Source organism: Onychostoma macrolepis, chromosome 22 (assembly GCF_012432095.1).
Source record: "Onychostoma macrolepis isolate SWU-2019 chromosome 22, ASM1243209v1, whole genome shotgun sequence".
Classification (NCBI taxonomy): Eukaryota; Metazoa; Chordata; class Actinopteri; order Cypriniformes; family Cyprinidae; genus Onychostoma; species Onychostoma macrolepis.
Genome location: NC_081176.1, coordinates 12,045,056 through 12,072,744, shown reverse-complemented (window position 1 = coordinate 12,072,744; position 27,689 = coordinate 12,045,056). Strand labels below are relative to the sequence as shown.

General features: G+C 35.6%; 1 protein-coding gene across 4 annotated transcripts in view; it reads right to left on the bottom strand.

Moving 5' to 3' along the window:
• Positions 1 to 6,872, bottom strand: part of LOC131530879 (NLR family CARD domain-containing protein 3-like) — a 39,842-nt gene extending 32,970 nt beyond the window's left edge. For 2 of the 4 annotated variants that reach the window (XM_058761367.1, XM_058761371.1), the window contains exons 1-7: positions 6,806 to 6,872; positions 5,334 to 5,425; positions 3,729 to 3,836; positions 3,246 to 3,353; positions 2,665 to 2,769; positions 2,377 to 2,484; positions 1,802 to 1,903 (exon numbers count right to left, since the gene is read on the bottom strand). In XM_058761367.1, coding sequence (XP_058617350.1) covers positions 1,802 to 1,903; positions 2,377 to 2,484; positions 2,665 to 2,769; positions 3,246 to 3,353; positions 3,729 to 3,836; positions 5,334 to 5,356 — 554 coding nt within the window. In that variant the 5' untranslated portion in view covers positions 5,357 to 5,425; positions 6,806 to 6,872. The other 2 variants (XM_058761368.1, XM_058761370.1) reach the window with 2 other exon arrangements.
• Positions 6,873 to 27,689: the final 20,817 nt, after the last annotated feature.

Below are 27,689 nucleotides of genomic sequence, written 5' to 3'. Positions count from 1 at the left end.
TTAATTGTGATGATTTAGGCTCACATTTAACAAAAACCCACCAATTCACTATCTCAACAAATTAGAATACTTCATAAGACCAATACAATTTTTCATGAATACGGGCCCAGGTCATCTGCATTGTTGGGTCTGATGTCTCTCATCTTCTTCTTGACAATACCCCATAGATTCTCTATGGGGTTCAGGTCAGGCGAGTTTGCTGGCCAATCAAGCACAGTAACACCATGATCATTGAACCAGCTTTTGGTACCTTTGGCAGTGTGGGCAGGTGCCAAGTCCTGTTGGAAAATGAAATCAGCATCTCCATAAAGCTTGTCAGCAGAAGGAAGCATGAAGTGCTCTAAAATTTCCGGGTAGATGGCTGCGTTGACTGTGGACTTCAGAAAACACAGTGGACCAACACCAGCAGATGACATGGCAGCCCAAATCATCACTGACTGTGGAAACTTCACACTGGACTTCAAGCAACATGGATTCTGTGCCTCTCCACTCTTCCTCCAGACTCTGGGACCTTGATTTCCAAATGAAATGCAAAATTTACTTTCATCTGAAAAGAGGACTTTGGACCACTGAGCAACAGTCCAGTTCTTTTTCTCCACAGCCCAGGTAAGATGCTTCTGACGTTGTCTCTGGTTCAGAAGTGGCTTGGTAGCCCTTTTCCTGAAGACGTCTGAGCGTGGTGACTCTTGATGCACTGACTCCAGCTTCAGTTCACTCCTTGTGAAGCTCTCCCAAGTGTTTGAATCAGTTTCTAACATCTATTAATGAATGTCTGATTTAAAAACATAGATTATGTTCAACTCATTACTTCGGAATAATTTGCTTCAGTATACAGATGCTTCAGTATGCCACTGCTAAGGTTTAGTTTGACCGTGTCAATAAATGAACTGTCCTGAATTGAGAAAGTCTCACAATATTCACTGTGTTTGACTGCATATGCCTTCATTTTCACTACACAAAATAATTGGTGCTGAAAATAATTTCTGGTAGAAATCTTGCCGCCCCCTTCTTGTTTTAGAAGACACCGTTGAGTCCCTCAGTGCTAAATTCTCATCAGCCATGACGGAAGCAGCACAATGTTGACAATGTTATTGCAGATTCTTTGTCCAGTTGTCATTTCTAACCGTGTTTACTCTTATGTGTTTTATGTACTCTTATTTCTCTGTGGTGGGACTGTCTGTAGGTGAAAAAACCCCTAACACTCACAGGACAAAATGGAAACCAAAAACTGTTGAGATAATGGTTTGCACTGATATACAACAATGTGCTTTCTCCTGACTATAGACCATTGTATTTGTTATGTCTCTTTAACGACAGCAGGACTGGAGTGAAATGAAGAAAACCTTATGGTTTTCTTCAGCACAATTTGAGTTTATCCAAAAAGCATCTTCAGCTTCAGTGGAAGACAAAAATCTGATTTACTGTACAAATAGTCACATGATCAATGTTGCTCATATTTGATTAAGAACCTAGAAATAGTGGGGGTTTCTTAATTTTAGTGCATAACATTTGTTTTACCTTTTGTTTTTAATGAAACTGTTCCTAAAAGGTTCTGGGTTTTGAAACCCAGATTTCTAATGTGGACTCAACAGCATATTCTGTCTGAACTGCTAGAATAAAATATAGTCTTTGCTTTGCCTTCGACAACTATTAATGTTGGAGACACATACAAAATACCTTTTGGTAGGTGATGGTGTTTTCTCAATGATGTCTGGCATTGTTTTATTTAGCCATGTTCTATTATACACCACAGTTGAGAAATTTGCTAATGCAATGGTAAAATGAAAAACACATGAAATACCTTTTGGTCGGTGATATTTTCTCACTGAAGTTCAGTGGTTTATCTTTTGACTGGTCACTCTTCACAGACACAGAGCTGGACATATGTGAGCCTGATCTTACACTAATGACACAAATAACAGAAAGAAAACTGCTTTACTACAGAAGGTTTTCATGACTGATATCTGCACATGCTCTTGCTATCTTGTCCTCCACAGAAATAAGCCAGTTTGCAACCACAGTTAAGTTTGCGAATTCAGAATTATATTGGCTATAAATCCACAGTGCACTGTCACAGACATTCACAGTACCGTTTTTGCTTCAGTGGAAGAAAGATCTTATCTACTGTACAATTAGTCACATGATCATTGTCACTCATATTTGATTGACCTAGAAATAGAGCAGAATTTCTTTTTAATTTTTGATCATAACATCTGTTCAAAAATGTTCCTGAAAAAATTCCAGCTTACATATGGTTTGAAACCCAGATTTCAGATTCTCCATTGCTCCAATTCCTACTGAACAGCTAGAAAAAAATATAGTCTTTGCTAACCTACCTTTGACAAACTACTAATGTTGGAGAAACTAACAAAATACCTTTTGGTAGATGATGGATTTTTCTCTCTGAAGTTCGGTGGCTCATAATCTTTTGAACAGTCACTCTTCGCAGACAGAGAGCTGGACACATGTGAGCCTGATCTTACACTAATAACACAAAGAACGGAGAGAGAAAGAAAACACTTTATCCATCTTACATACTGTTTGAAACCCAGATTTCCGATTCTCTACTGTTCAGTCTCGCCTACTGATCAGCTAGAAAAAAACTACAGTCTTTGCTAACCTACCGTTGACAAACTACTAATGTTGGAGAAACTAACACAATACCTTTTTGTAGATGATGGTGTTTCCCCACTTAAGTTTGGTGAAGGATCATGTGACTGGTCACTCTTCTCAGACATAGAGCTGAACACATGTGAGCCTGATATTACACTAATAACACAAAGAACAGAAAGAAACTTGCTTTACAGAAGGTTTTCATGTCTGATATCTGCACATGCTCTCGCTATTTTGTCCTCCACAGAAATGCATGTTTGCAACCACAGTTAAGTTTGCGAATTCAGAATTATTTTGGCTATAAATCTGCAGTGCACTGTCATAGACATTCACAGTACCGTTTTGGTCAGTTAACCTCTTGAGCTTCAGTGGAAGAAAGGTCTGACCTACAATTAGTCACATGATCATTGTCAACCATATTTGATTGACCTAGAAATAGTGCAGAATTTCTTCTTAATTTTTGATCATAACATTTGTTCAAAAAATGTTCCTGAAAAAGAAAATCCAGCTTACATACAGTTTGAAACCCAGATTTCCGCTTCTCCACTGTTCAGTCTCACCTACTGAAAAAATATAGTATTTGCTAACCTACCTTTGACAAACTACTAATATTGGAGAAACTAACAAAATACCTTTTGGTAGATGATGTTTTTTTCTCTCTGAAATTTGGTAGCCCAAAATCTTTTGAACGGTCACTCTTCACAGACACAGAGCTGGACACATGTGAGCCTGATCTTACACTAATGACACAAAGAACAGAAATAGAAAAACACACCTTATTATAGGAGGTCCCTCAGTAAAGAATTAAATACAATAATTAAATACAGTATACAGTAAATGTGAATTTGATCATGAATATGGCTGGATAGATGGATGTATATTGGATGTATATTTGGTTGTCTGATGTCTTTCCATGTTGAATGTATGCCCCCTAGTGACTTCCTGTGTAACTGAGTTACTGGAAAGAAACTCCAGTCAGAGTTAAATAAAGAGAGAAGCAGATAACATGACATGTCTTTCTGAAATTTATTGTTTTATTAATGAAGTTGTCTTACATATACCACAGTGCAGAAATGAGCTATTACAGTGTTATAAATGTAAAACAAATAAAGTACCTTTTAATAGATGATGTTTGTTTCTCACTGAAGTTCGGTGTGCCATCTCCTTTTGAATGGTCACTCTTCACAGACACAGAGCTGGACACACGTGAGCCTGAACTTCCACTAATGACACAAAGAACAGAGAGAGAAAAACATTTTACGACAAGAGGTTCATCATTCTCATATGAAGACATTTGATGTTGCAAATGGGAATCAAATGCATTTGACCTTCAACAATAACTGTGCCTTATCATTCACATCTTAACCACAGGAAGAGAAATTTAACAAAAGTATGTAATGTTTTGGACACATTCCTTAACTTTTTCTGTGTTTGATATTTGATTCAATGGAAATAAAAATAAAAATCTTGTCACTCCACAAAGATTCAGTGGGATGGGATCAAGATGTTTGTTCTAGAATTAAAATGTCTTAGGAGCCTTAAATTGTAATGTTTATGTGTTACATGCCTGCTTCTCTCTTTTTCCCTCGCTCTCTAATTTTTCTTAGGCTCACTCTTTCTGAATTCCAGTTGGTTTGGGAGGCTGTCATTAAACTGGCATGACATCAATCAAGTTTTCCAGCAGCATATAAAATCATGTTGAAATGAAAGAGAAAGTATCCTTGCTCCCCTGCTTGTCTGCCTTGTGTTGAGTTTTTGTATTGTTCTTTGAGCTAGTATCATTTGTTTGGTGACAGTTTTAATCCCTACCATTTTTAGTTTACCATCTCACTTTGCTATTTTTTCCCCCCATTTTGTTTTTTCCCCCTTCCTTTTTATCATTTTGATGGCGTTTACCCTGTCCAGGGGAAATGCAGATGGGTGAGAAGTCACGTGACTTACAGTGCAATATATAGGTACCTCGACACCCCGGGTAAGAAAGTGAATGCCACCCTTTGTAAGTTTTGTTTACTAGTTAGAGTAGGGAAGTTTAGGGTTCTTGGCATTGAAGAATTGCTTTATTTTTATTTGTCTGGTAATTTGGTTAGAAGTTGAATAATGAGTTAGATCTGATTTTTCTGTTTTCTGTTTCTGTTTTGTTCATTTCTTTTCTTTGACGTCACTTGCATCCCTTTTTCTCCTGTTTTTAAAATATAGTTTATTGATAAATATATGTATATATTCTGTTCATTTTTCATTGTTAACACTTGGTAATATACCCTTATTTCCACTTATGTATAACAAAACAGCTTTCTTTGGCATTACTTTGTTCTCTTGCCACCACCATTACTCCAAATTGTATCACCCTCCTCAGTCCATTCAACCACACCAGCTGCACTGTTTCCTACCCTGCTCCAGATGCAACATATCTGGTCTCTTGTTATTTTTTGTTCTGCCTTTCCGGCATGAAGGAAAAAAACCACCAATTATGTCATGCATTCCTCAACTGCACTCTAAACAAGTGATTTTCCTACCAACCATATAACTAAAACTAAACTCAGTTTCAAGTTTCCCCCCCTTCTTATCGACATCTTCAGATTTTGAAGAGGTTAATTTTAATACCTCAAAAATATATATATTTTATTTTATTTTATTATTATTATCATCTATCTGCAGCGATATTAGAAGAACTGCATGAGAGTTAGCTATTAACTCTAGGACTGGCTATAAAGAAGTCTTACCTCTGTTTCTCTGAGAGACTCATCTCAGATGGAGAGCGTGTTTACTTCAGAACATCCAATCACTCCTCACAACACAGGCCTCTATATGTTTACTATGCAGAGATTAAACAGTGTTAAAACTAAAAAAGTTGAAAAAACAAAACAAAACAACAACAACAGTAGGCTACATATAGTTGTCTAATAGGCACTAATTTATTCAGTTTTTAATTAAATTCTTGTATCAGTCCTTTTCACTTTGACCATTATTTCACAATTTACTTAACTTCAAATTATCTCACAATAATCTTTTTATTTTTCCAGTAATTATGATGTAGGTACTCGATATAATATGTAACAAAAATATTCTATTTAGTCATACAGCCGCTGATTCGTTGCAATTTTTCTTTAACAAACCAAAAATACAGTAACAGAACCTGAAGAAGTTGCAGCTTGCATCAAGTTCAAGACATTGACGCTTGTATATAGAACAACCACAGGCTCAGCACCCGCCTACTTCCACTCACTATTAAGAATCTACATCCCCTCCAGAAGTCCCCACCCCCCATTAATTTTAAACTAATTAATTTAATTTAATTTAATTTAATTTAAATTTACATGTTTAAACTAGATTAACATTTAATTAGATTTACATGTTATGTTAATGCTTTTGAGCACACATCCTAACATGACATGATGTGATAATAAAATTAATTTTGTGAGTCTGTGACCTTGTTAACCTGTGCTGGTCAGGGGGGTGTAGCACAGGTTAACAAGGAGGATGTGTGCTCAAAAGCATTAACATAACATGTAAATTCATGTTATTGGACGTTAAAAGACGAAATGCATTTAAAGTCGCTGCACTGCGTATTAATGTGTGATGCGCGTGCACGCGAGGGGTAAGATTTTCCACAGGGGTCGGATTTCGGTACAATACCGGAATGCTGGATCCCTGTTAATCTTCAAGCAACTGAAAACTCATCGCTTTCGACACTACTTGACTTCATCCTAAACCTAATAATAATAATAATCATAATAATATTTACATTTTCTTTATCTTTCTCTTTATTTAGTCCTTCCCTTGCTAGCTTGTACTTATTTGAACAATGCCTGAGACTTGGTGTTACAAGCACATCCTCTGTCTGATTGCCTCTTTAAGATGAATCGCTTTCCCCAATTGAAAGTCGCTTTGGATAAAAGCGTCTGCAAAATGACTAAATGTAAATGTAAATGTAAGAAGTTTAATAGAGCATATTCGCTGGGGTTTATTGACTCCTCAAACCGAAAGACTTGGGTAAAGTTGGTTTTATATTCGCACATTCAGATTTAACCGCGTTCAAGATCTTAATTATATGTGTAATAAAGTTAATGTTTGCAAATTCTAATCAGCGACATGATATTGAAAAACATGATATTGACCAACGATTGTCAATTAACCTACTACATTGTTCACAATCGATCAAAATCGTTAAGTATTGTTTTAACGGCATACTTACTTGCGAACGTCCAAGTGTGTCCAGAATGTCTGTAGTGTGGCAAACAAGTTAGGGACCGTCTAAAAAGTTTTTTTTTTTCTTTTTTTCTTCATGACGTACAAACAGACATCTACAGATGTACTAGCAAATATCAAACATTATATGTTCTAATGCTAAAGATTTTCCTTTATCAACAATAAAAAATGCATTATAATGTTTGAAAAGATGTTTGGAAATGAAAAAGAATAACAAATTCATGAACTGTAATTTGGTAACAATCCAGACAGGTGGAAAAACGTGTGATCTCCTGAACATAGTTAATCGCTTAAATTTACAACTGTTTTTATTTAATTATTTGCCTCAAAATGAACAAGTGGGGTTCGGTTCAGGTTCGAGGGTTTGGTTCACTTCGTTTTGTCGTGGCCACGAGATCATTTTGTCGAGGTAACAACATCCTTATGTTGTGGCCTCAAGATCCAATGTTGAGGGAACAACATCCATTTCTCATGGTTACGACTTTTTGTGTTGAAGGAATGACATATTTTTCTCTTAGCCAATAGTTTAGTGGGTAAATAAACCTGCATTACCATAGCAACCTGGGATTATCAGAGATGGATTATTAATATTTTTTATTTAATTAAGAAATTGTTATATTATTATTAGAAATTATTACATTATTAAATTATTATATTAACCATAGGCCTAAGCTGGACTGTATTATGCGCAATGTAGACAGCAATCAAATGTTGTTTATCATGTTTAATCATGAAAAATGTTACATAAAGTACGTAAAATTTTTACCGGAAGTGCAGTTTAAGGGTTGAATTTAACATATTTTTTTATTTTGTTTAGGCTAATAGACTATGATTATAAATATTTTTGTGTTTCGTTGAGGAATGGATTATTTGCGTATTTCATTTGTAAATGAAAACACAATATACGCTCATTTATCTTCACGTATGGGTGTACATAATCATAAAGTCAAAACTTCATTGGCATAATAGTCAGGCATTTACAGTATTTGCAAAATATATGGTATCATATTAATAATACTAGCCTAATTATATAGAATGTTAATTAGGTAAAGAGATACACAAATTGAAAGGGCATATAAGCATATATAACAATAAATATAAAATATAGCCCTAACCAGTTAATATAAAAATATATGACCCTGGACCACAAAACCAGTCATAGCACAGGTATATCTGTAGCAATAGCCAAAAATACATTGTATGGGTCAAAATTATTATTATTTTTTTTTTTATGCTAAAAATCATTAGGATATTAAGTAAAGATCATGTTCCATGTTCCTACCGTAAATATATAAAAACTTAATTTCTGATTAGTAATATGCATTGCTAAGGACTTCATTTGGACAACTTTAAAGGTGATTTTCTCAGTATTTTGATTTCTTTGCACCCTCAGATTGCAGATTTTCAAATAGTTGTATCTCAGCCAATTATTGTCCTATCCTAACAAACCATACATCAATGGAAAACTTATTTATTCAGCTTTCAGATGATGTATCAATCTCAATTTTAAAAAATTTACCTGACTGGTTTTGTGGTCCAGGGTCACATATTATAATATTATTATAGTTTAATAATAATAATAGTAAATATAGCTGCAAGCAGCGATGGCAGGCCCAAGCCGTCAGCGCAAACGCCAGCCCGGTGGCATCAGGAAAACTGTGCCCAGCGGGCACATGCATTACAGTAACCTTCTGGCAGTCTGGTTTTGATGGATACAGCAATGAAAGGGTTAATCCAAACTATCAAGACTGTGAGACACACACACAAACACATGCACACAACAATATATAAAATTTTGGTAACACTTTCAATAAGGTTTCAGTTATTAACATTAATTATATTAATTAATATGAACAATAATTATATAGCTTTTATTAATGTTAGTCTCTATGAGATTTATACATCATCTGAGAGCTGAATAAATAAGCTTTCCAGTGATATATGGTTTGTTAGAATAGGACAATATTTGGCTGAGATACAACTATTTGAAAATCTGGAATCTGAGGGTGCAAAAAAATCTAAATATTGAAAAAAATCGCCTTTAAAGTTGTCCAAATGAAGTTCTTAGCAATGCATATTACTAATCAAACATTAAGTTTTGATACATTTAATGTAAGAAATTTACAACATATCTTCATGGAACATGATCTTTACTTAATATCCAAATGATTTTGGCATAAAAGAAAAATCTATAATTTTGACCCATACAATGTAGTTTTGGCTATTGCTACAAATATACCCCAGCGATTTAAGACTGGTTTTGTGGTCCAGGGTCACATTTATGAATCTTGGTTAATGATATGTTCAAAATCGACTACTACATTATTAATTAAAAGTTCAGTTACTGTACCATGAACTAACATAAAGATTTTTTTTCTAACACAAAGAAATATAGTAAAACATATGCTGTTCATACTTAGTTTGTTAGTTTTGAATTAACTAATGTTAAAAACTATGTTCTTGAACTATACTAGTTAACATGAACAATAATTTATTAACATTCATTAATGTTAATTAATGTTAAGTTAAAAATGTATTAATACATTATTAAAATAATTCCACTTTTGCAGAAATCTGCTGATTGTCTTCTTAAAAAAGAGTCCAACCTCATGTCTGTATTCCAAATCATTCATGAATTATAAGAGTTTAAGTTTGGATAGTGCACTTTCATGTATACGTTCAAAAATGGGGGGTGACAGTTAAGGGGTTAAAATTTAAAGTTGTATCTTAACATTAGTTTATGTTCTGTGAATTAACATAAAATTAATATTTTTAATGTTAGTATACCAGGAAAAAAATTGTGCATCAAAGAAGGTGGAGCTCCAGAACACACCCACCGATTGCGTAATCGCCACGGACCAATGGCTCAAAAGGTGTTTAGAAGCCAAAACAAACTCCCCCAGAAAGTTTGCTTTGGTGAGCTGTTTTAAACTGTTTGGTGAGCTGTTTCGAATCTCGCATTGAAGTGGGTGCTTAAAGTGGCTCCAGGCTTCTGGGCAGAGTCAGACGAATATCAACATTCTTCCATTGCAGCACCACATCGAGCCACTGTCTAAAGGTGAAATAGCAGTGTCTAGGCCTGAATAACCATAAACTGATAGCTGATGTTGCAACAACGTTGAACAGAGCCTATGACATGGTTGAGAGGTACTTGGAACAACAACCTGCAATTTGTGCCACCTTGCTGTCTCCAGAGGTCAGAAAAGGAGAGTCAGACATGTGCACTCTCACTGAAACAGATGTGACAAATGCAGAGGACGCTGTGAGGGCATTAAAGCCAATGAAGGATGCAACCAGGGGGGTTGCTAGACCTAAAGCTCTACTGGGGCACAGGCCCCCATTACTTTTTCTTTCACTTTTTTTCTTGAAAGCCTGCTGTGGGCAGAAGTGTGCAACACAATGCACATACAAACTTTTGCTGCTTAAACCACTGTTCTTGTGCAATAATACAGAGGAAAGTAAACATGTATGTTTAAACATTTTTAAGTATCTTTAACATACTTAACATGAACATTTACATTGTTTACAGCATAAATAGTATACACTGTAAAAAAAAAAAAAAAAAAAATGTTGAGCCAACTTAAAATTTTAAGGCAACCAGCAGATTTTTGAGTTTGCTCAGCTAATTTTTGTGGGAGATTTTTGAGTCGTCTCAAATTTTTTTTTTTACAGTGTACACTGTATGGAAATAATAAAAGCAGAGAGAATTTTGTCTTGCACATCGGCATTCTTTTACACAATGATAACAATGAATAATTACATCTTTTCAAGAATTTACAATTACAATATTTCAAGAAACCAGTAATTTTATAACTGAAACTAAAATAAAGAGCATATTTAATCTAGAAAAAAACAAACATCAGCCAAGTCCGAGCAAGATTGGTTCATTTTTTGAGCATTAAATTGTACTGCCTATAATAGCACCATGGCATGCGGTGGTGTTTTAAAATGAGGAGGCAGTTATGTACAGTATATATATATATATATATAAACTGATGTCCCTGTTACATTTAATTTGTTCGTATTTTATTAATATTATTTTTATTTTATTTAATATTTTAAATAATAATTATACATTTCATAGTGTTTTTATGAATTTTTACATTTATTCCAAAATAATAACGAAAGGCAGAAACAATTTGAACAATATTTTGGAAAGACTTCATTAGTTAGGCTAACATTAGTTAACATGAACTAAGAATGAGCAATACTTCTACAGCATTTAATCTTAGTTAGGTCCTATTTACACTAAGTGAAAATAGCAGTATTTTCTTAGCGATACTATTTACACTAATTGCAAATAACTATAGATTCTATTTACACTATGTTAAAATAGCAGGATTTTCTGCTATTTATACTTATTTAAAATAGTGGCAATTATCTGCCCATTAGTATTGTAGAGCATTATAAAATGCAATAATAACATATTGAGAATAAATTATCATTTTAATTCAAATTATTAAATGGATGACACCGTAATGGGGCAATATAAGCCCTCCCTACACCCGATGTGATATGAGATTTGAAAATGGAGAAGAAGAAAAAAAGAGTTCGGTAAAGGGCGGAATCGAACCTGGGTCGATCACATTAAAAATGCCTCCGGCTCGCGTTTTATTATCTACGCCACTGGTCTTGCTCATTAATTGGCGTCTTTTAGTAAACTTACATTAAAACTTACTATTTGCACTTAGTGTAATAGACACTCCGTTTTTTAACAGTGAACAGATGTTCAGATCTTAGAATCCCCCTCGGTCGAAATCGCGATCGCGTTATACTGTTTCAGCTATTAAAATAGTTCAGTTTTGTATGTAATGGCAAATTTTCGAAATTTCGTTTCGTTTTTTTATTAAGTTCATTTAGAAAAACGTTTGGAGCATTTTTTTGTTCGTTAAATAAGTTTATTTTTTCTTAAAGCAACGACCAAGCAGCACCGGCAGACCGGAAGGCTGATCATAGCTTATGTTTGATGAATTAGCCTTCTGAAATCATCACGACTTGCCTAAAATACAATCTATAGATATACTAAAACAGTTCAAGCATATAACAATGTTTAAACATTAAACCTAGATAAATGTGCGCTGTATCCAGTAGTTTGTGCGGAGAGTGGAAGCTAAAGCGCAGGACGTGGAGGCACCAGCGCAATCAATTGCATTGTTTTCAATGGAAACAACTTACGCCGTAATTTTTGCTCATAAAGGTAAGAGTAATACATCATTCGGGATTGTAAAGGGTCTACTTTTATTTGTGTGCACTCACAATATTAAAAAAAAAAACTTTTTATAAAATAAAATAATTTGATAAAATAAAGAAAACGATGCGCCGTCTCGTCTTGAACAGGGGTGCGTTTCCCAAAAGCATCGTTAGCCAACTATGGTCGCAAGTTCCGTCGTTATCAGCATAGTTCAAGGACAACTTCCCGAAACCATAGTTCGAACCAACGTTCGCAATCAGCGTCACAAACTTACGTGGTTGGAACTGCAGCTCTCGACCTGTGGTTAGAAACATAGTTTCTTGTTAATAAGATATATGGGCTTAAATAAATATGCTCTTGGGCACAACACGCAAGCTAATATGCAGTACTATCTGTATCTTCCATTCTATCTAAATATAAAATGCATTTTAATTATGTATTTTTGCGCGTCCTTTGTAATCACCATTTCTGAAAAGTGCGCATGTGCATTAATACCTAAGGCAACCCCGGAGTATGACGTATGAGGGAACCTGCGATTAATCAAACATCAAATAAAGCACAATGACAGGGAACCAAAAATAGTAAATTAGTCAGGTGCCATGTTCAATACAGCAGCATCTTAGAGATCTAATCAGTTAAATAGCAGAAGTTATTCCTCCAACACATGCGTGTGACGTCATTATGGTCCTATGTTGCTGAACCAATGTGGTTCAAAAGACTGAGCCTGCGTCCCAATGTGCATACTATCCATCCTAAATTCTATGTGATATTAGTCATTTTCAATACTATTTAGGGCAGATAGGGTGGATAGTATGCACATTGGGACGCAGGGTGAGATGCGACTGTGTTCGGGAAACAGTCGTGACTTGAGTTCATTTCCAAAACAATGCATCGTACTATGGTGGTTAATCAGCGAGTTACGTCGTTGTTCGGGAAATGCACCCCAGGAGGGCTTCACAAAAATGAATCGAAAGTCAACATGCCTCACAGACATGATAAATATATCTATAGAAAGCTTTAAATTACTACTTAACGAAATAAATCAAATCGAAAACAAAAACTCTTTCATTGTAATCCGTGAAGATGCATTCTCTCTAAAGGCGCGTCTAATGAGGAGAGAGTCAGGATCATATCTTCATCTTTGCGACACTGACACAGAAAACACTAGTTTATTAGTAAATAATTCAAATATCTCCTTACTATTTTCCCCTGACACATTCATGGTAATTACTTTTGCTGGGGCTTTCCAGCAAGCTTCAGCGTATTGCGTGTATTTGAAGCAGAACTCTTCATCTGCGCTGACGGCGCGCGCGCTGCTGCTGCGGGACTCTAAACACCGTCGAGCCGCTCTTCACAGTCACGGCACGGTCTCGTGTTGTTTCCACCAGCGCGGCAATTTTTTTTCATCACTAATTGATGGACGTCTAAAATATAAAAATAAGGAGAAGCCTAAAACAGGCCTGGCCCGTCTGAACTATGACGTGAAAATTGGCCCAATCGAAGCCCAGGGAATGCAGGGCTCTATTTTCCCCCTCGGGGCGGGGGACCCCATCGTCGGGCCCTTAGAATCGTCCTAACTCCCCGCCCTTACGGCGCCCCTGTATTCGAGTCATTTTAATAAAAGCCCTGTAAACACTGTCACAGACACGAAGATACATCTTTCATTCCATCAAGCTGAAAGCTCACTATAACTGACACGGTCATTACGTTTTCAGGCCATTTCAAGTTTTATTTTAATGTGACACATAGCAGTGATATCTAAGTGGGTGAGTTGTTTACTTACTTATAACACTATAGTTATCACCACCCGACATGAAACCTGTTGCCTCCACTGAAGTTTATTAAAATTGTGTAATACAAACCTGTTACACCTAGGTTAAAAAGTTAAGTTAAAGCTGCCTTTAAAGAGATAGCTAACCCAAAAATGAAAATTCTGTCATTAATTAGTCACCCTTGTGTGGTTTCACACCCGTAAGACCTTCTTTCCTCTTTGGAACACAAACAAAGATATTTATAAAGAAATCAGAGAGTTTTCTGACCCTGCATAGACAGCAATGCAACTTACACATTCAAGTAAACTATAAAGATAATAGTTAATAAAAGATCAATTAAATAAAGTAGATTACTGCTCACCATTATTTGAGTGCTTGTTTCACCACAGCCATCATCCTCTGTTGAATTATATTTTTGGTCATCTTTTTTTAGTTGTTACCAGTGCATTTCCTGAAAATAGCAATCACACGCTGATAAAATGTCCATTTCCACACATTCATGTCACACTAAACACAAATGCTGGTGTACAGCGCTGTGAAAAAAAAATCCTGATTTATTCTATTTTTGAGTATATCCAGCACTAAATATTGTCAGATATTCCTAAGAAAATTAACACAAAACAAAGGCAAGTTTCATTAATAAACTGTATTTTGTGTTTATTCAGGTTGCCTGACACTTTTTTTTGAAGATTTGAACCAATTTAAGTCAAGTCACCATTATTTATATAGTGCTTTATACAGTACAGATTGTTTTAAAGGTGCTTTACAGTGATAAAAAGAAAAATAATGATGCAAACAGAATTCACATCTGCTGTGAAGCAGCTCTAAACAGTAAAACATTGTTCAGTTGAAATCAGTGTTGACTCAGTTAATTTCGATTAACTGTATAAAAATCATCAAATATAAAATAATTTCAGTGCATCTAGATAGCAGTGGTGTCATCATCTATAGTGCCGGTGGAGTCAGTTCAATAATATTGCTGAATATTATTAGTCCTCAAATAACGCCAAAATCCAACAGCGGCAAGGAACCCAAACTCTGTCAGGTGACAGAATGGAGAAAAAAACCCTTGGGAGAACGTATGTTTAGTTTATGGATCAGTTCTCCTCTGGCAACACATGAACATGATGTGATTATGATTCAGGCTGCATCACAATTTAGTGTGAAATATACAGGACTGTAGACCTACAAGTAGCTGGAGTTACGGATCTCATTTAAAGACTAAAATCTAAAAACAGGTTTACATTTGTGGCTAATTACAATGTGAGTGACCTTTGAAGCATTTCCAGAAATAAAGTCTCACCAACATCTGTTGAGAGCCTTTTCACTTCCTCTCTTCTCCTCTTTCCTAATGCTTCCTCTGCTGCAAAGAGGGGTACACTGTACACTGAACACTTTTCAATGATTTATTCCTCATGTCAATTAGGGGTTGATGCTCTCCTAGAAACAAACAAACAAATACACTGTATTCAGTACATTTTGTTTATTCCATTATTATAAATGATGTACTGATGCTATTGAACTGAACTGAGCTGGACAATGACATGACTCATCTCTACAGAACTGCTTATAACAAATTGCTGAGCCATAGCAGAGTTAAATACATCTATACACAGGGTTGTCACTGGTTGGATTGAGATGTTGGTGTTTATTATAGTAAAAACAGCATTAAACCAGTTGTTTGTCTTTCTATCACAAGCACCTGGCGCACTGACCGCGAGCGCTACAGATCAGCACTGAAGCGGCGTTTCCTCTCAGCTTCTTCTCATCTCAGCAGGTTGAATAAGATATCCGTCAAGTCATTTTACATCTCTCTAAAATTATAACTAAAGATATATGATCTGATATCGCCTATATCACCAAGCATCTGTAATTTTCTTTTGCAAAATTATATATATATATATATATATGTGAGTGTGTGTGTGTGTGTGTGTGTGCGCGTTTGTTTGTTTGTTTGCTTGTTAGTTATTTTAAAAGGGCTTTGATGTCCAAACATAAATAACACTGTAAGAGCATTACTAAATAAGTAAACCTAAAAATGTACATTCTGTTATTAAATTGTACATTCTGTAAATTATTATTTTTCTTTTCTGCATTTCACCTCTGCTATATTTTAAATAAATCTGGCATTGTGACAGATTGTTTATGTTCCTAGATTCTTCCATGCTGACGGCCGTGCACAAGAGTTAGAGCGTATCTCCTGTTGAAGAACATCTCTAGACATTATGAACCATCTGTCTAGTAAGTAATACCTCAAATATACACTACCTAAAGTTTAAGGGTCAGATTTGTCATGTATTAGTATTTTTTGCTCACCACTGCTGCATTTATTTGATTAAAATACAGTAAAACAGTAATATTGTAAAATTACCATTTTTTAATAACAATTTCCTATCTCAGTATGTTTTAAAAAGTGATCAAAGCTGAATCTACAGTCTTCAGTGTCACATGATCCTTCAGAAATCATGCTTTGCGAAAACAAGAATAAATTACATTTTACAATATATTCATATAGAAAACAGTTATTTTAAATAATAATATTTCACAACATTACTGTTTTTATTTATGATCAAATAAAGGCAGTTTTCTTGGTGAACATAAGAGACTTATTTCAAAAACATAAACTGACCACAAACTTTAATAACACAAGTGATTTGAATATTAATTCGTTTATTCTAATAAAATGCAAGAAGCTTTTAAAAATATTAACGTAAATAGTCATTTTTTCCTCTGGTGATTTGTATTGTATACCCATAATGCAATGCACAGGTTATACTGTATTTTGTTGCGCCGTCCGGTGTAGACACGGTGTTAGAAATCTTATTAAATATCGTTACATATGATGTATGTATGATGCCATCCATAACTGATAGAACGTTTCTATTTCAGAGACTGAAAATCATCAATAAACCAAAAGGTAATTATAACTTATTTCAAGAATAAGAATAACAAGAATAAATAAAAATGCATCTGTGACTTAATATTGCTTCTTATTTTTCAGTGAAAGTTGAAAGTTCTCATTAAACACATTGCTTTCTTCTCATCTTTGTGCATTTTCAGATGTTGTGCATATTTATGAATCAAAAATTTTTACTTTATCTTTCTTTAACTTTTTAACATCAAATTAACATATTAATTGGTTGTCTTCTTTCTCTTTTTTTAGTTTGGTTTAGCTCCAACCCCAATTAAGCAGACCTGAGCAGCTGATCAAGGATCACACCAGAAACTCTGCAGAACGCTGGTCCTCCATGCCCAGGACTGGACACCAGTGTTGTAAGTCATCTATCTAGAAGTCATCCTGCCTCTCTGAATTGTCATGTTCAGAATAGATTGCAGGAGATCTCAACATTGTCTCTCAAGGTCCACTTACATGCAGAGTTTTGCTCCAACATAGTGCAGTGCACCTGAACAAACTAATCAAGTTTTTCAGTTTTACTAACTATAAAGTCACAAACAGGTGAGTGTGATCAGGTGTGGACCTAAACTCTGGGTGTCAATCACTCAGGTCCCTTGCTCAGTAGTCAGTGGTTAAGGGCTGTCTCAGTCACAAAATTTAGTTTGCTCCCTAAAAAAATATGCAATATTTGACTCGTATTCAACGATGCTATTATCTTTTTGCCCCTTTTGTTTGTGTGTCAATCACAGCTAAATAAAACCAAAGGCCATTCAGCCACAGGTCACTGCATCTTAAGTTTTTTTTTGTTTTTTTAATGTCAAACACATTTTCAGTATTTATATTTGGTTTGGTTTGTATAACCATTTTAGAGTCACCGTTTCGGTACGGTTCTTGTGTACTATCCTTTTAACATTTCAGCAGCTGACTTTTTTTAGTACTTGCATAGTAATTTTAATTGTACCACATTTGCAATGCATATTGCAACCAAAGACTTAAACTACTTCAGTCTATGTGCATTTAATTTATTTCATACACGAGTTTCACAATTTGAGTTGAATTACTGAAATAAATGAACTTTTCCACAACATTCTAATTTATTGAGATGCACCTGTATATAGCAGGGCTCCAGACTAACTTTTTAGAGCAGTGGCACCAGCGCCACTGAGTTCTACAGATGGTGGCGCCAGAAGCAGATTTGGTAAAGCTGGGGGTGGTGTGTGGGAGTATTAAAAATAAAGATAATTAAATCATAAAATTATTATAATTTTGCGTTAATAAGTGTAGTTACTAGTAATATTACACATTTATTTCTTGGTAATGCACATTTGACAGTAAAGCACTGAGCTTGAATTGGGAAGCACAAAATTTACTTTTATTAACAACAGTAACGTGCAAAATGTAAGTTTTATATAGAAAATTAACATATTCTACTCTTATTAAATGTACCATTATTTGTTTGTAGTATTATATGGAACTGACCAACAACTTCAGTTATTATAAAAGGAGCTCTCTTGCTTTGTGTGATTCAGTCAGAGGAGTTTGTTTTTCAGTGCACTTTGTGACTTTTCTTACTTCATACACAAAAAAGAGCAAATATTTTACAAAATTTGATTTCTTGATGATTTAAAATTTTATAATAGTGATTTTATAATTTCAAAATATAAAGTAAAAAGTACAAATGAATAACTAATAAGCCTATAAGTGTTCCCCTGCCACCATCTACTGGTTATAGTGGTAATTTGATGCCCCTTTTTTTATTTTACAAGTGTTTGTTTACCACAAAGTATATTTTGGTCATTCCTTTAAAAATAACATTTTAATTGTATGCTTTTAAAGTATTAAAGTGCTGTAAATAGTTGTGTGAAATACTTAAATGTGCTTGAATTTCTCTCTCAAAAGGTTGTACAAACCCTAAATGCATAATGTAATTGTCACGGATGATATAAAGGATCCACGTGCAAAGGCAGTCAGTCAAAAACAGTCTTTAATGAAAACGCAAAACAAGGCAGTCTGTCGTACAATGACACAGAACTGGATGAGAACAAAACACAACTGAAGAAGGTCAGGCTCAGAGGACTCCCGACTTGGAGAGAGCTCGTAGGGCTGGGCTCACTGGAAGCAGCAACAGGACACCGAGAAAACTTAGATGAACACAGCAAGACAAGACATGGTAAGACTCCTGACGGTATCCTGACATGAAGGGCGAAACAAGAGCATAAGCATGACACACACAATAATCCGACAGAGAGCCGCATGCACAGCCACTGGAAATAGAGCCAATAATTAGAGCAGAGTGGAAACAGGTGTCACCGCCAAGCAGCGCGAGAGCTGATTGTGATGACAAACAGGTGGAGAAGAGAGCTAGAACGAGCATGGGCGTGCCTGAGTGTGTGAGTGTAAGATTGTGTAAGTATGTATGTATTTATGTGTAAGTGTGTGTGAGAGAGAGAGACAGAGAAGCAAACCCAGCTCATGACAGTAATGAAATTCAACTATTTCTGCCACAACACCACGGTTATAGTTAGCGTTACTACTTCTGGTTATATGTCAGCGTTGTTTGACCTGTTTATAACAGATTTCTGTGCAGAATTTGAATGCTTCTCACTGGATCTTGCAGCACTGTGCAGTAACAGCGTCGCGAAATCAACACTGCTTCCTGAGTAAACCTGTTCTGAGCTCGGAGAAGTTTGATTGCTCTGCGCTGATCCGAGCTGATAAATGGTCCGTGCTGCACAGCTCAAACGAGTAGCGCGGTTTCACTAGCTTTTGTTCTGCTTGATGTTTCTCATATGCAACAGAAATAGCAGCGCTTATGAGGTGGGGCAACGTAGTGGTCATGCTAGTGTGATTGCTCACAAAATTTAGTCGCACCGGCAGAAAAAACGGTCATAAAATGCAATCATTTGGTTGCAGTCTGGAGCCCTGTATAGGAAGTGACCAAAAACTGTGTTAAAAATTCTAGAAAATTGTTCTTATCCTGTGAGTCTCCACTCTTTTGTGCCCTGAGGTGGAAATGCCCAAACAGTAGGGAAAACTCTTGTGTACTTTTACATTTTTGACAACCATTGTTTTTTTATTATTATTATTTTTACATTTACATTTTGGTTATTGTTTTCTTTCTCACTTTAGATGCTGGTGAAAAAAACGCCAGGCTAAAGCATTCAAAATGGAAACTTCCGTCGTGGCTCAATAATCCAGGATTGTGATGGTGGAAGGAGCAGAAGAACCAGAAGATCAGAGATCAGGCAGAGATCTACCGGTGCGCCTGAGGAAACAGATCTACCTCATGTCTTAGTTAAACCAAAGATTCTCATCACTCACCTTCATGCCGTTCCGAACCTGTAAGACTTTTGTTCATCTTTGAAACATAAATGTATATCTTTTTAATGAAATCTGAGAAATTTCTGCCCCTCCATTTCACAGTTTATGCAACTACCACTTTCAAGCCTCAGAAAGGTAGTAAATACATCATTAAAGTAAACCCATGTGACTCCAGTTGTTTAACCTCAATTTATGAAGTGATATGAATGTTTTGTGTGCACAAAAAACTTTGCATTTTATTTACAAAATAACATGTTCACGAGAGCACCATGATGCATCACTGTTGGGTTGGCATGAGAGCTGGCCATCTCATGGTGCTTTTGTGAAAATGCTTTGGAGATTTGTGAATAAAGACATACTATTTTTGTTATTGCTGTTTTATGCGTACACATGGCATCTGTTAAAATATCTTCATTTGTGTTCTGCACAAAAGGGTCTTATGGGTTTGGAGCGACATGAGGGTAAGTAATTAATGACAATTTACATTTTTGGGTGAAATATGTTCTAATGTGGCTATAATTGGTCATTGTTATGTTTTATAAACATTCAATATTTTAAAGATTTATTGTTTTGAAAAATGATGTTTATACAGTCTACTTTTGTTGGTAACACTTTACAATAAGGTGTCATTTGTTAACATTAGTTAATGTATTAACTAACATGAACAAACAATGAACAATGCATTTATTACACTATTTATTAATCTTTGTTAATGTTAGTTAATGAAAATACAGTTGTTCATTGTTTATTCATGTTAGTTCACAGTGCAGTAATGTTAACAAACACAACTTGTGATTTTAATAATGCATTAGTAAATGCTGAAATTAACATTAACTAAGATTAATAAATGCTGTAGAAGTATTGTTCATTCTTAGTTCATGTTTACTAATGTTGTTAACTAATGAACCTTGTTGTAAAGTGTTACCCTTTTGTTAATATCAATACCTCTGTGATTATGGTATCTTTCCTTAATTATCTGAAATGTCTGCTAGCAAATATTATGCTAGCATATCTGTTTATAATGATGCTGAGCACAGAACGTCCTGAATGCTTTCATTCATATTTCGCTGTATATCCTATGTTTTTATTAATAATTTGGGTGTATTTTACTGTTCGTATTTGTGTGTTTTTCAAAATAAATGGAACTGAATTCATTTTGAGTCTATTCATCATTCACAGCAGTTGAAAAAGCCTTTAAATTAGTTTGGGCATATGAGGACATAAATTAGGTTAAACTACTGCATGTCCGCCCATAGAAAATAAATAATTATAAACAAATTACCAGCTGATTACCAGCACACAACTATTGATCCGCAACGTTGCCACGACGTCGCAGTTACGAACTGGCGACGTCACAAAGTTACGTTGTGGCGTATACGCACCTTTCACTTTTCCGGTTGCCACGACGTAACTTTGGTCACCAGATTACGTTGCGGTTACGTAACAGTTACGTATTTTTGTTAGCTGGGAGGACATTAGACATTATACTCACCGCTAAACTGGATGACTCGACCAGTCTCCGACTCACCTGATGAACTTCTTCCGGAAAGCGTTTCTTCTCTTTTGTAGCACTTGTGAAAGGCCTCGGAGTGTAATGTTGTTATGTCTTTGTGCTTTAATTGTGATAGTTCACATATGAACGATGTTGTCAAACCAAAACGTGTTTTATACTTTTATATCCATCCAAAAAAAAAAAACACTTGCCAACCACAGCACTTGCTACATGTTGCACAATACAGCATAACTGCAGTACAGGGCCTATACAAGAAGACATAATTGCCATTAAAGTGAAATTACTGAACCTAATCACAGGAGCTTTATTTAAAAAAATGCTCATAAAAAAAAAATACAATTAAATAAATTTAATCAGACAGATTTAGACGTTTTTGCATCTGATATCTTCACCTGCATTTCAGCGCATCACTGAACTGCAGTTATATTGTATCTGTACTTCATTATACTGCAAATCTACAGTTGCACTTCAGTTTTACTGCTCTTGAACTTTAATGAACTGCAGTTATATTCTTCATTATACTGCAATTGTCCAGTTGTACTTCATTGTACTGCATTTATACTGCTTTGTACTGCAGTTTCACTGCAGTTGTACTTCAATAAACTGCAGTTATTTTTTGTAAGTGTCCAATTGCACAACTCCTCCAGAATATGTCAGACACCATCAGAGACTCACCCATGATCCACGAGGTCAAAAATGCAATCAAAACAGATGTCATGAAGAGGTACAGCAGTGAGGCAGAGAAGAAGATCCTTTATACAGCCTCTGCCCTGGATCCTCATTTTAAGGGAATGCCTTTTCTCACTGAGGAGGAGAGATTGGAGATATACAGAGAAGTGACTGAGGAGGCTGCATCGTTGGAGGTAATTCCATCATGTTTCTTGTAAAATTAATAAAATTAAAACTTAAAACACTCATAATAGCCTATTATTGGTGGCTTGCTGTGAGTACATTTTTTATTAATTAGTTTTTTAATTAAGACTGAAAAAAACAGTTATCCTAAAATATGTGAGCTGTTGCATTTTACACGGTCTGCTAGTTTAATGATATTTTCTATTATTTTGTTCAAACACAGATTGAGTGTACAGTTATGAGGACAAATGTGGATGAAGTGCTTGGGGCAAAAGGAACAGACACACCATGGAGGACAAACCCTCTGCTCCCAAACGAATGGCCTCTTCGACATCGCTGCTTGTGAGTTTGCTGGGACAGTCTTTCACTGACATTGAAGGTACAGTAGAACCTAAAACACCCTACGCCAGGGCTGAGGAGAAAATGGAGAAATACAGCAAAGCTCCATCTTTGCCTCTCACTGAAGATCCTATGAACTGGTGGCATGTCCATGCGGTCACATTTCCCTCCTCTCTTGGCTCTCAAAGCGATACTTGTATATCCCAGGCACAAGCGTGTCTGCAGAATGTGTTTTCTCCACAGCAGGAGACGTGGTCACTGCAGGGGCGGTTCTAGACCACAGTCACTGGGGGGGGGGGCCAGGCAGGGGCCACTTGTGCATTTAGGGGGCACAATTTTAAAATTCATCTTAACCTTAAGTATTATTCATTCAGTCATTTTTCACCATGTCATATATCACTGCAATCTCTAAAAGTAATCTATAACAATTTCAACTAAATTAGATATCTCATCATGTTTCATTTATTTGACAAAAAAAATGTGTATTGTAGTGTCAGGGGCATCATGCACTCATTATTTTTGGGGGCATGAGTGAGGGGGCTCTCATGCTTATCATGCTTGTCATGTGACACACAGCAGCCACAATACCACTGAATAACTGATATAGGCTTATGTCTATTTTTTTAAATAAATAAATAAAACCATCACAGAAAATTTTTATGGTTTCCACTACAAATACCATTACATATATTACAAACCATCAAATTTTAACCAACAAATTTTAATTAAAAAATGGTTTTCTGTAGTGTGTTTTGGGACGTATTCCATTAGGATTTATTGGTTTTAACAAGCCACCATTAGAAGGCAACCAATTACCAGTAGAGACCAACAGGGTCCATTACAGTTAATTAAAACCAATACAAGTCCCATTATAACCAGAAAAACCATTACTAATTTTGTAATGGTGTCTATTGTTTTTTTTTTTTCAGCAGGGGTTTTATTTTTATTTTTTTATTCGATATATCCCATGAAATATCTTGATTCTCAAATATGTGTAAGTAAATACATTTTGCACCTTTATAGATTATGTTAGTTGGTCTATAATGGTGTCAGTCTTGTGTCCCCATGTCCTGTGTTTCCCTCCCTCTTATGTCCATGTGGTTTTTCCTGTTTCCCGTTCCCATGATTCCTCCCAGCTGTGTTTGATTTCTACCCAACCTGTCTCTGTTCTCTGTGATTAGTTCCCCAGTATTCTTAAGCCTTGGTTTTCCCCGTGTCTGATGTCTGGTAATAGGCTTGTTTGAAATGCGCCTCGCCTCGCCTGAAATGTAGGCGAGAGTAGGCGGCTGCAGTGAGGGGAGGAGTGAAATAAGTGCAGTCAAGACGGACAGTACTGAGCTCTCGAAGAAGAACAGATACAACGAGACCAAAGGCAGATATCGCGTTATTCTCACTCATGCGCTGTGCTGCTGATAAACATGATATAATTTCAGTTATGTTGCTTTTATATGAATATAAATTACCGGCATGCATCTCGCGGTGATCACCAGTGATCGGTTCTGCGCAGATTTTGCTCATCTCAAACAAGCCTATTGTTTGTCTTACCCTCGTACTCCATGTTTCCCTGTGGTGATCGTCATTAAAAGTAATATTGATGGTACTCCTCGTTTCCTCACTCATTGCTCCCAGAGACTTATGACAAATGGGCGATAGGTAAAGTAGCCTAGCCTACTATAATATTAACTACGCATAAAAGCCCGTCTTTTTTTCTTAAGTACCAGATATGGGTGTCAAGCCATAAAATACTTTTAATACGACTGACTTTGTATTTAATGTGAATTTAATCAAAACACTGTAAGTTAATTAGTCTATAACACTTTCATTGTAGAAAAAGAGAGCAAAGAACGTTCACTTCCAAATACAGCTGAATTGAAATCAAAATCATGTCTCTTTTCACAGCAAAACATCTCTTCTGGAAGCAGCACATTTGGAAGGTTTGCTTATTTAACTTAAACTATTTTGATTCATTATGAACAAAATATACAAGTGTCCCAGATAGCAAACTAACATCGAATCAACGTAGAATCGATGTTTCTCGTGGCGTCGAAACGACGTTGATCTCCGACGTCGATCCGGCATCAGTTTGCTCATCGGGGTGTTGATCCGACGTCAGGCGCTCCATTCAAATCTAACGGAAAATCGACGCAGTTGGTTGACTCACCGAACGTTGAATCGACGTTGATTTTCGGTTGGTTGAAACGACGTTATACAATAAACGTTTTCTGCTCCTTTTAGAAATCTCACATACTTCATAGATAAATTAGCCTGTATTATGTAATAATTTATTAATAATATACTAAACATCACATTCAGTCATAATTTCTTTATTATTTATACAATACAGCTTGTAAACAGTTACAAATACACGATTAGCACAAACCATATAACATTTGCATTTACAATCAAATACACACAAAGAGGTATTAAGTAAATTATAGGCAAATTTAAATAGTCAAGTTACAAATAAAAAAAATATCATGTTATTTTATACCTAACCCACAATTGTAATATCAGTCATACACAAAGTTAATTTTTAATTGCTTGTGCAGCATTTGGGGGGTACTTTTTTAATTATTTGCATCAAAAATATTATATTTTGTATATTTTCATATAAAATGACAACATTTTATGTAAAATGTACATTTCTAATCTTCATTAATGTAAATAACGTAAAATATGCCATCTGCTAGTTAGTGGACGATTTCTGTCACATCATATGTCTATTTTAAACAAAAAACGACGTGAAAAAAGTGCTTTAAGTTTTTATCTAAATAAAAGAAGCTGCTAAATTTTGCTTTTGCTAGTCTATTAGTCTATTATCTTAATCATAGCAGTTTAAGAAGTGACTCGCAGAATGTTTCAGCAGATTGACTCCTGTAATTGGGTAAATACAGTTGTCACTATTCCACTTGTGAATGGATTATACAGAGCGTGCACATGTATGGGACTACAACGAGATACTTCCCGGGTTGCATATGAAATAAACCCATCAACCCCTCCCTCCGGAACATGCAGAAAAGGGGGCAAGGCCATGTTCTGCGGTTTTGTCGAAGAGGAAGAGTTATAGTGGAGAGTTGTAGTCATGCCGTCGAAACGGTGTTATTTTCACCCAGCTGTCAGGTCTTCTGTAGTTCGTCAACAATACTTAAAATTTATGTTTGATTATGTTCCTGACAATTACAATCCTAATTTAGCTCTCTGTGCTGCGCATTTTACGGAAGACAGCTTCCAGAATCTACACGAGTTCAATGCCGGATTCACACAGAAACTATTACTAAAACATGGAGCAGTTGTTGTTGGGCCACAACCTGTAAGTAAGATTTCATAATTTTAAATGTATTTGCATGTATAATTTCAGACGTAATGTTTTAGTTTTATCAAGGTCGTAAACAAATGCCGATGCTGCCTTTAGTACCCAGTTAGTTAAATGCTATTTTGTGTGTCTTTGACAAACGCGTACAAACATTTTGGACCCGAATTTGTAATTATGTACTAATTTCGTAAATGTATTTTCCATGTATACTTTATGACGTATTTTTTCGATTTGATCAAGAACGTAAACACAAGCCAACGCTGTTTGGTTATAGTAGCCAGTTAGTTCGAGGCTATTTTGTGTGTATAAGACAAACGTGTACAAACTTCAAAAAATTATATGTAATCACAACAGCAAACTTCCATTCAGAAACGTTTGTTAGAGCCGTGCTTGCAGAAGTTCTGCTTGACTCTCTTCATTACTGCTTTCTGGGTCTGATTCTGGCTCAAACTGATACGGCAATATTGACACCATTATTTACATTTGACCGCAGCACATGCAGCTGTCGCCCGTGAAGGTGATGGGCGTGAAGTTTCCGGACAACGTGCAGTACGCCATTTTAGCCAATCACAACACACCGGCCCAACTAACCAATCTGAGCACATTGCCTGTTTCTGAGGGAGTGGTTTCAGAGAATCAGGAAGTCAACCGGTCGTTCAAATGACAGAGGAGAAAGCGGCTCACAATAAAGGTGAAATATATGAAAAATAAGGTGTTTTTTAACAAACGAAACACGAAGACATGTTATATTGCACCCCATAAACACAATCAAGCAAAGAAAAAAAGCAGTAAACCACCCCTTTCAATTTTTAAGTATAAACAAATTACAAATACAAGTCATTTCAACTCACTTTGTAAAATCCTGACTGGCGCTGAATTGCTCTCTGTAAGTTGATTGGACTTTTCAGTATTGGTTGTTTCAACTAATCATGTCAAGTTTAAAAAAAGAAAAAAAAAAAGAAAAAACCTCAACAATGGTGACCATTTAAAAAAAAAACAATCATGCAGCAATGCATGCTGGGATCCATGGATAAGTTTTGTACTATGCTAGTACCCAGCATGCATTGCAGCATGAATTTCCTTTTTTTATAATGGTCACCATAGGCCTATTTCACAATATGGCGCCCGACAGCGGAAGTAGGGAAGCGGTACGTCCGGTTGCGCCTCAGCCCGCTACTATCTCTATTCATTATTTAAATGCTCTAGGAATAGTAGTTTTCTCGCCGTCATCACATTAATTTATTTTCTTATAAAGTAAGAATAGCCAATGTTGTCCGTTTTGTGGACCGTTTTTTAAGGAAGGCTAAATCATTTTTTGAGAAACTTGTTTTTTTATTGTCAAAGTATGTATTATTTGACAGTTGCCATTATAGCTAATTTCCAATTTATCACTTGTTGGCTTTATGGATGAAGTGGTTTAATAAAAAAAGTTAACTATTTGTGTATACTGGTTTAACTATACTTGTGAGGGGCAATTTTCCTCACTTATATAGTGAAATATTATGACAACTGATTAGTGGGCACATTTTACTGGTCCTTGCTTGTTAAAAAGACTTATAAATCAGCCGAAACGTGTTTTTTTTATTAAATTAATAATAATTATTATTATTTATTTAAATCTAGAGTTTTGCGGTAATGGTTATCAAATGAGTTATAAAAGATATAACTTACCT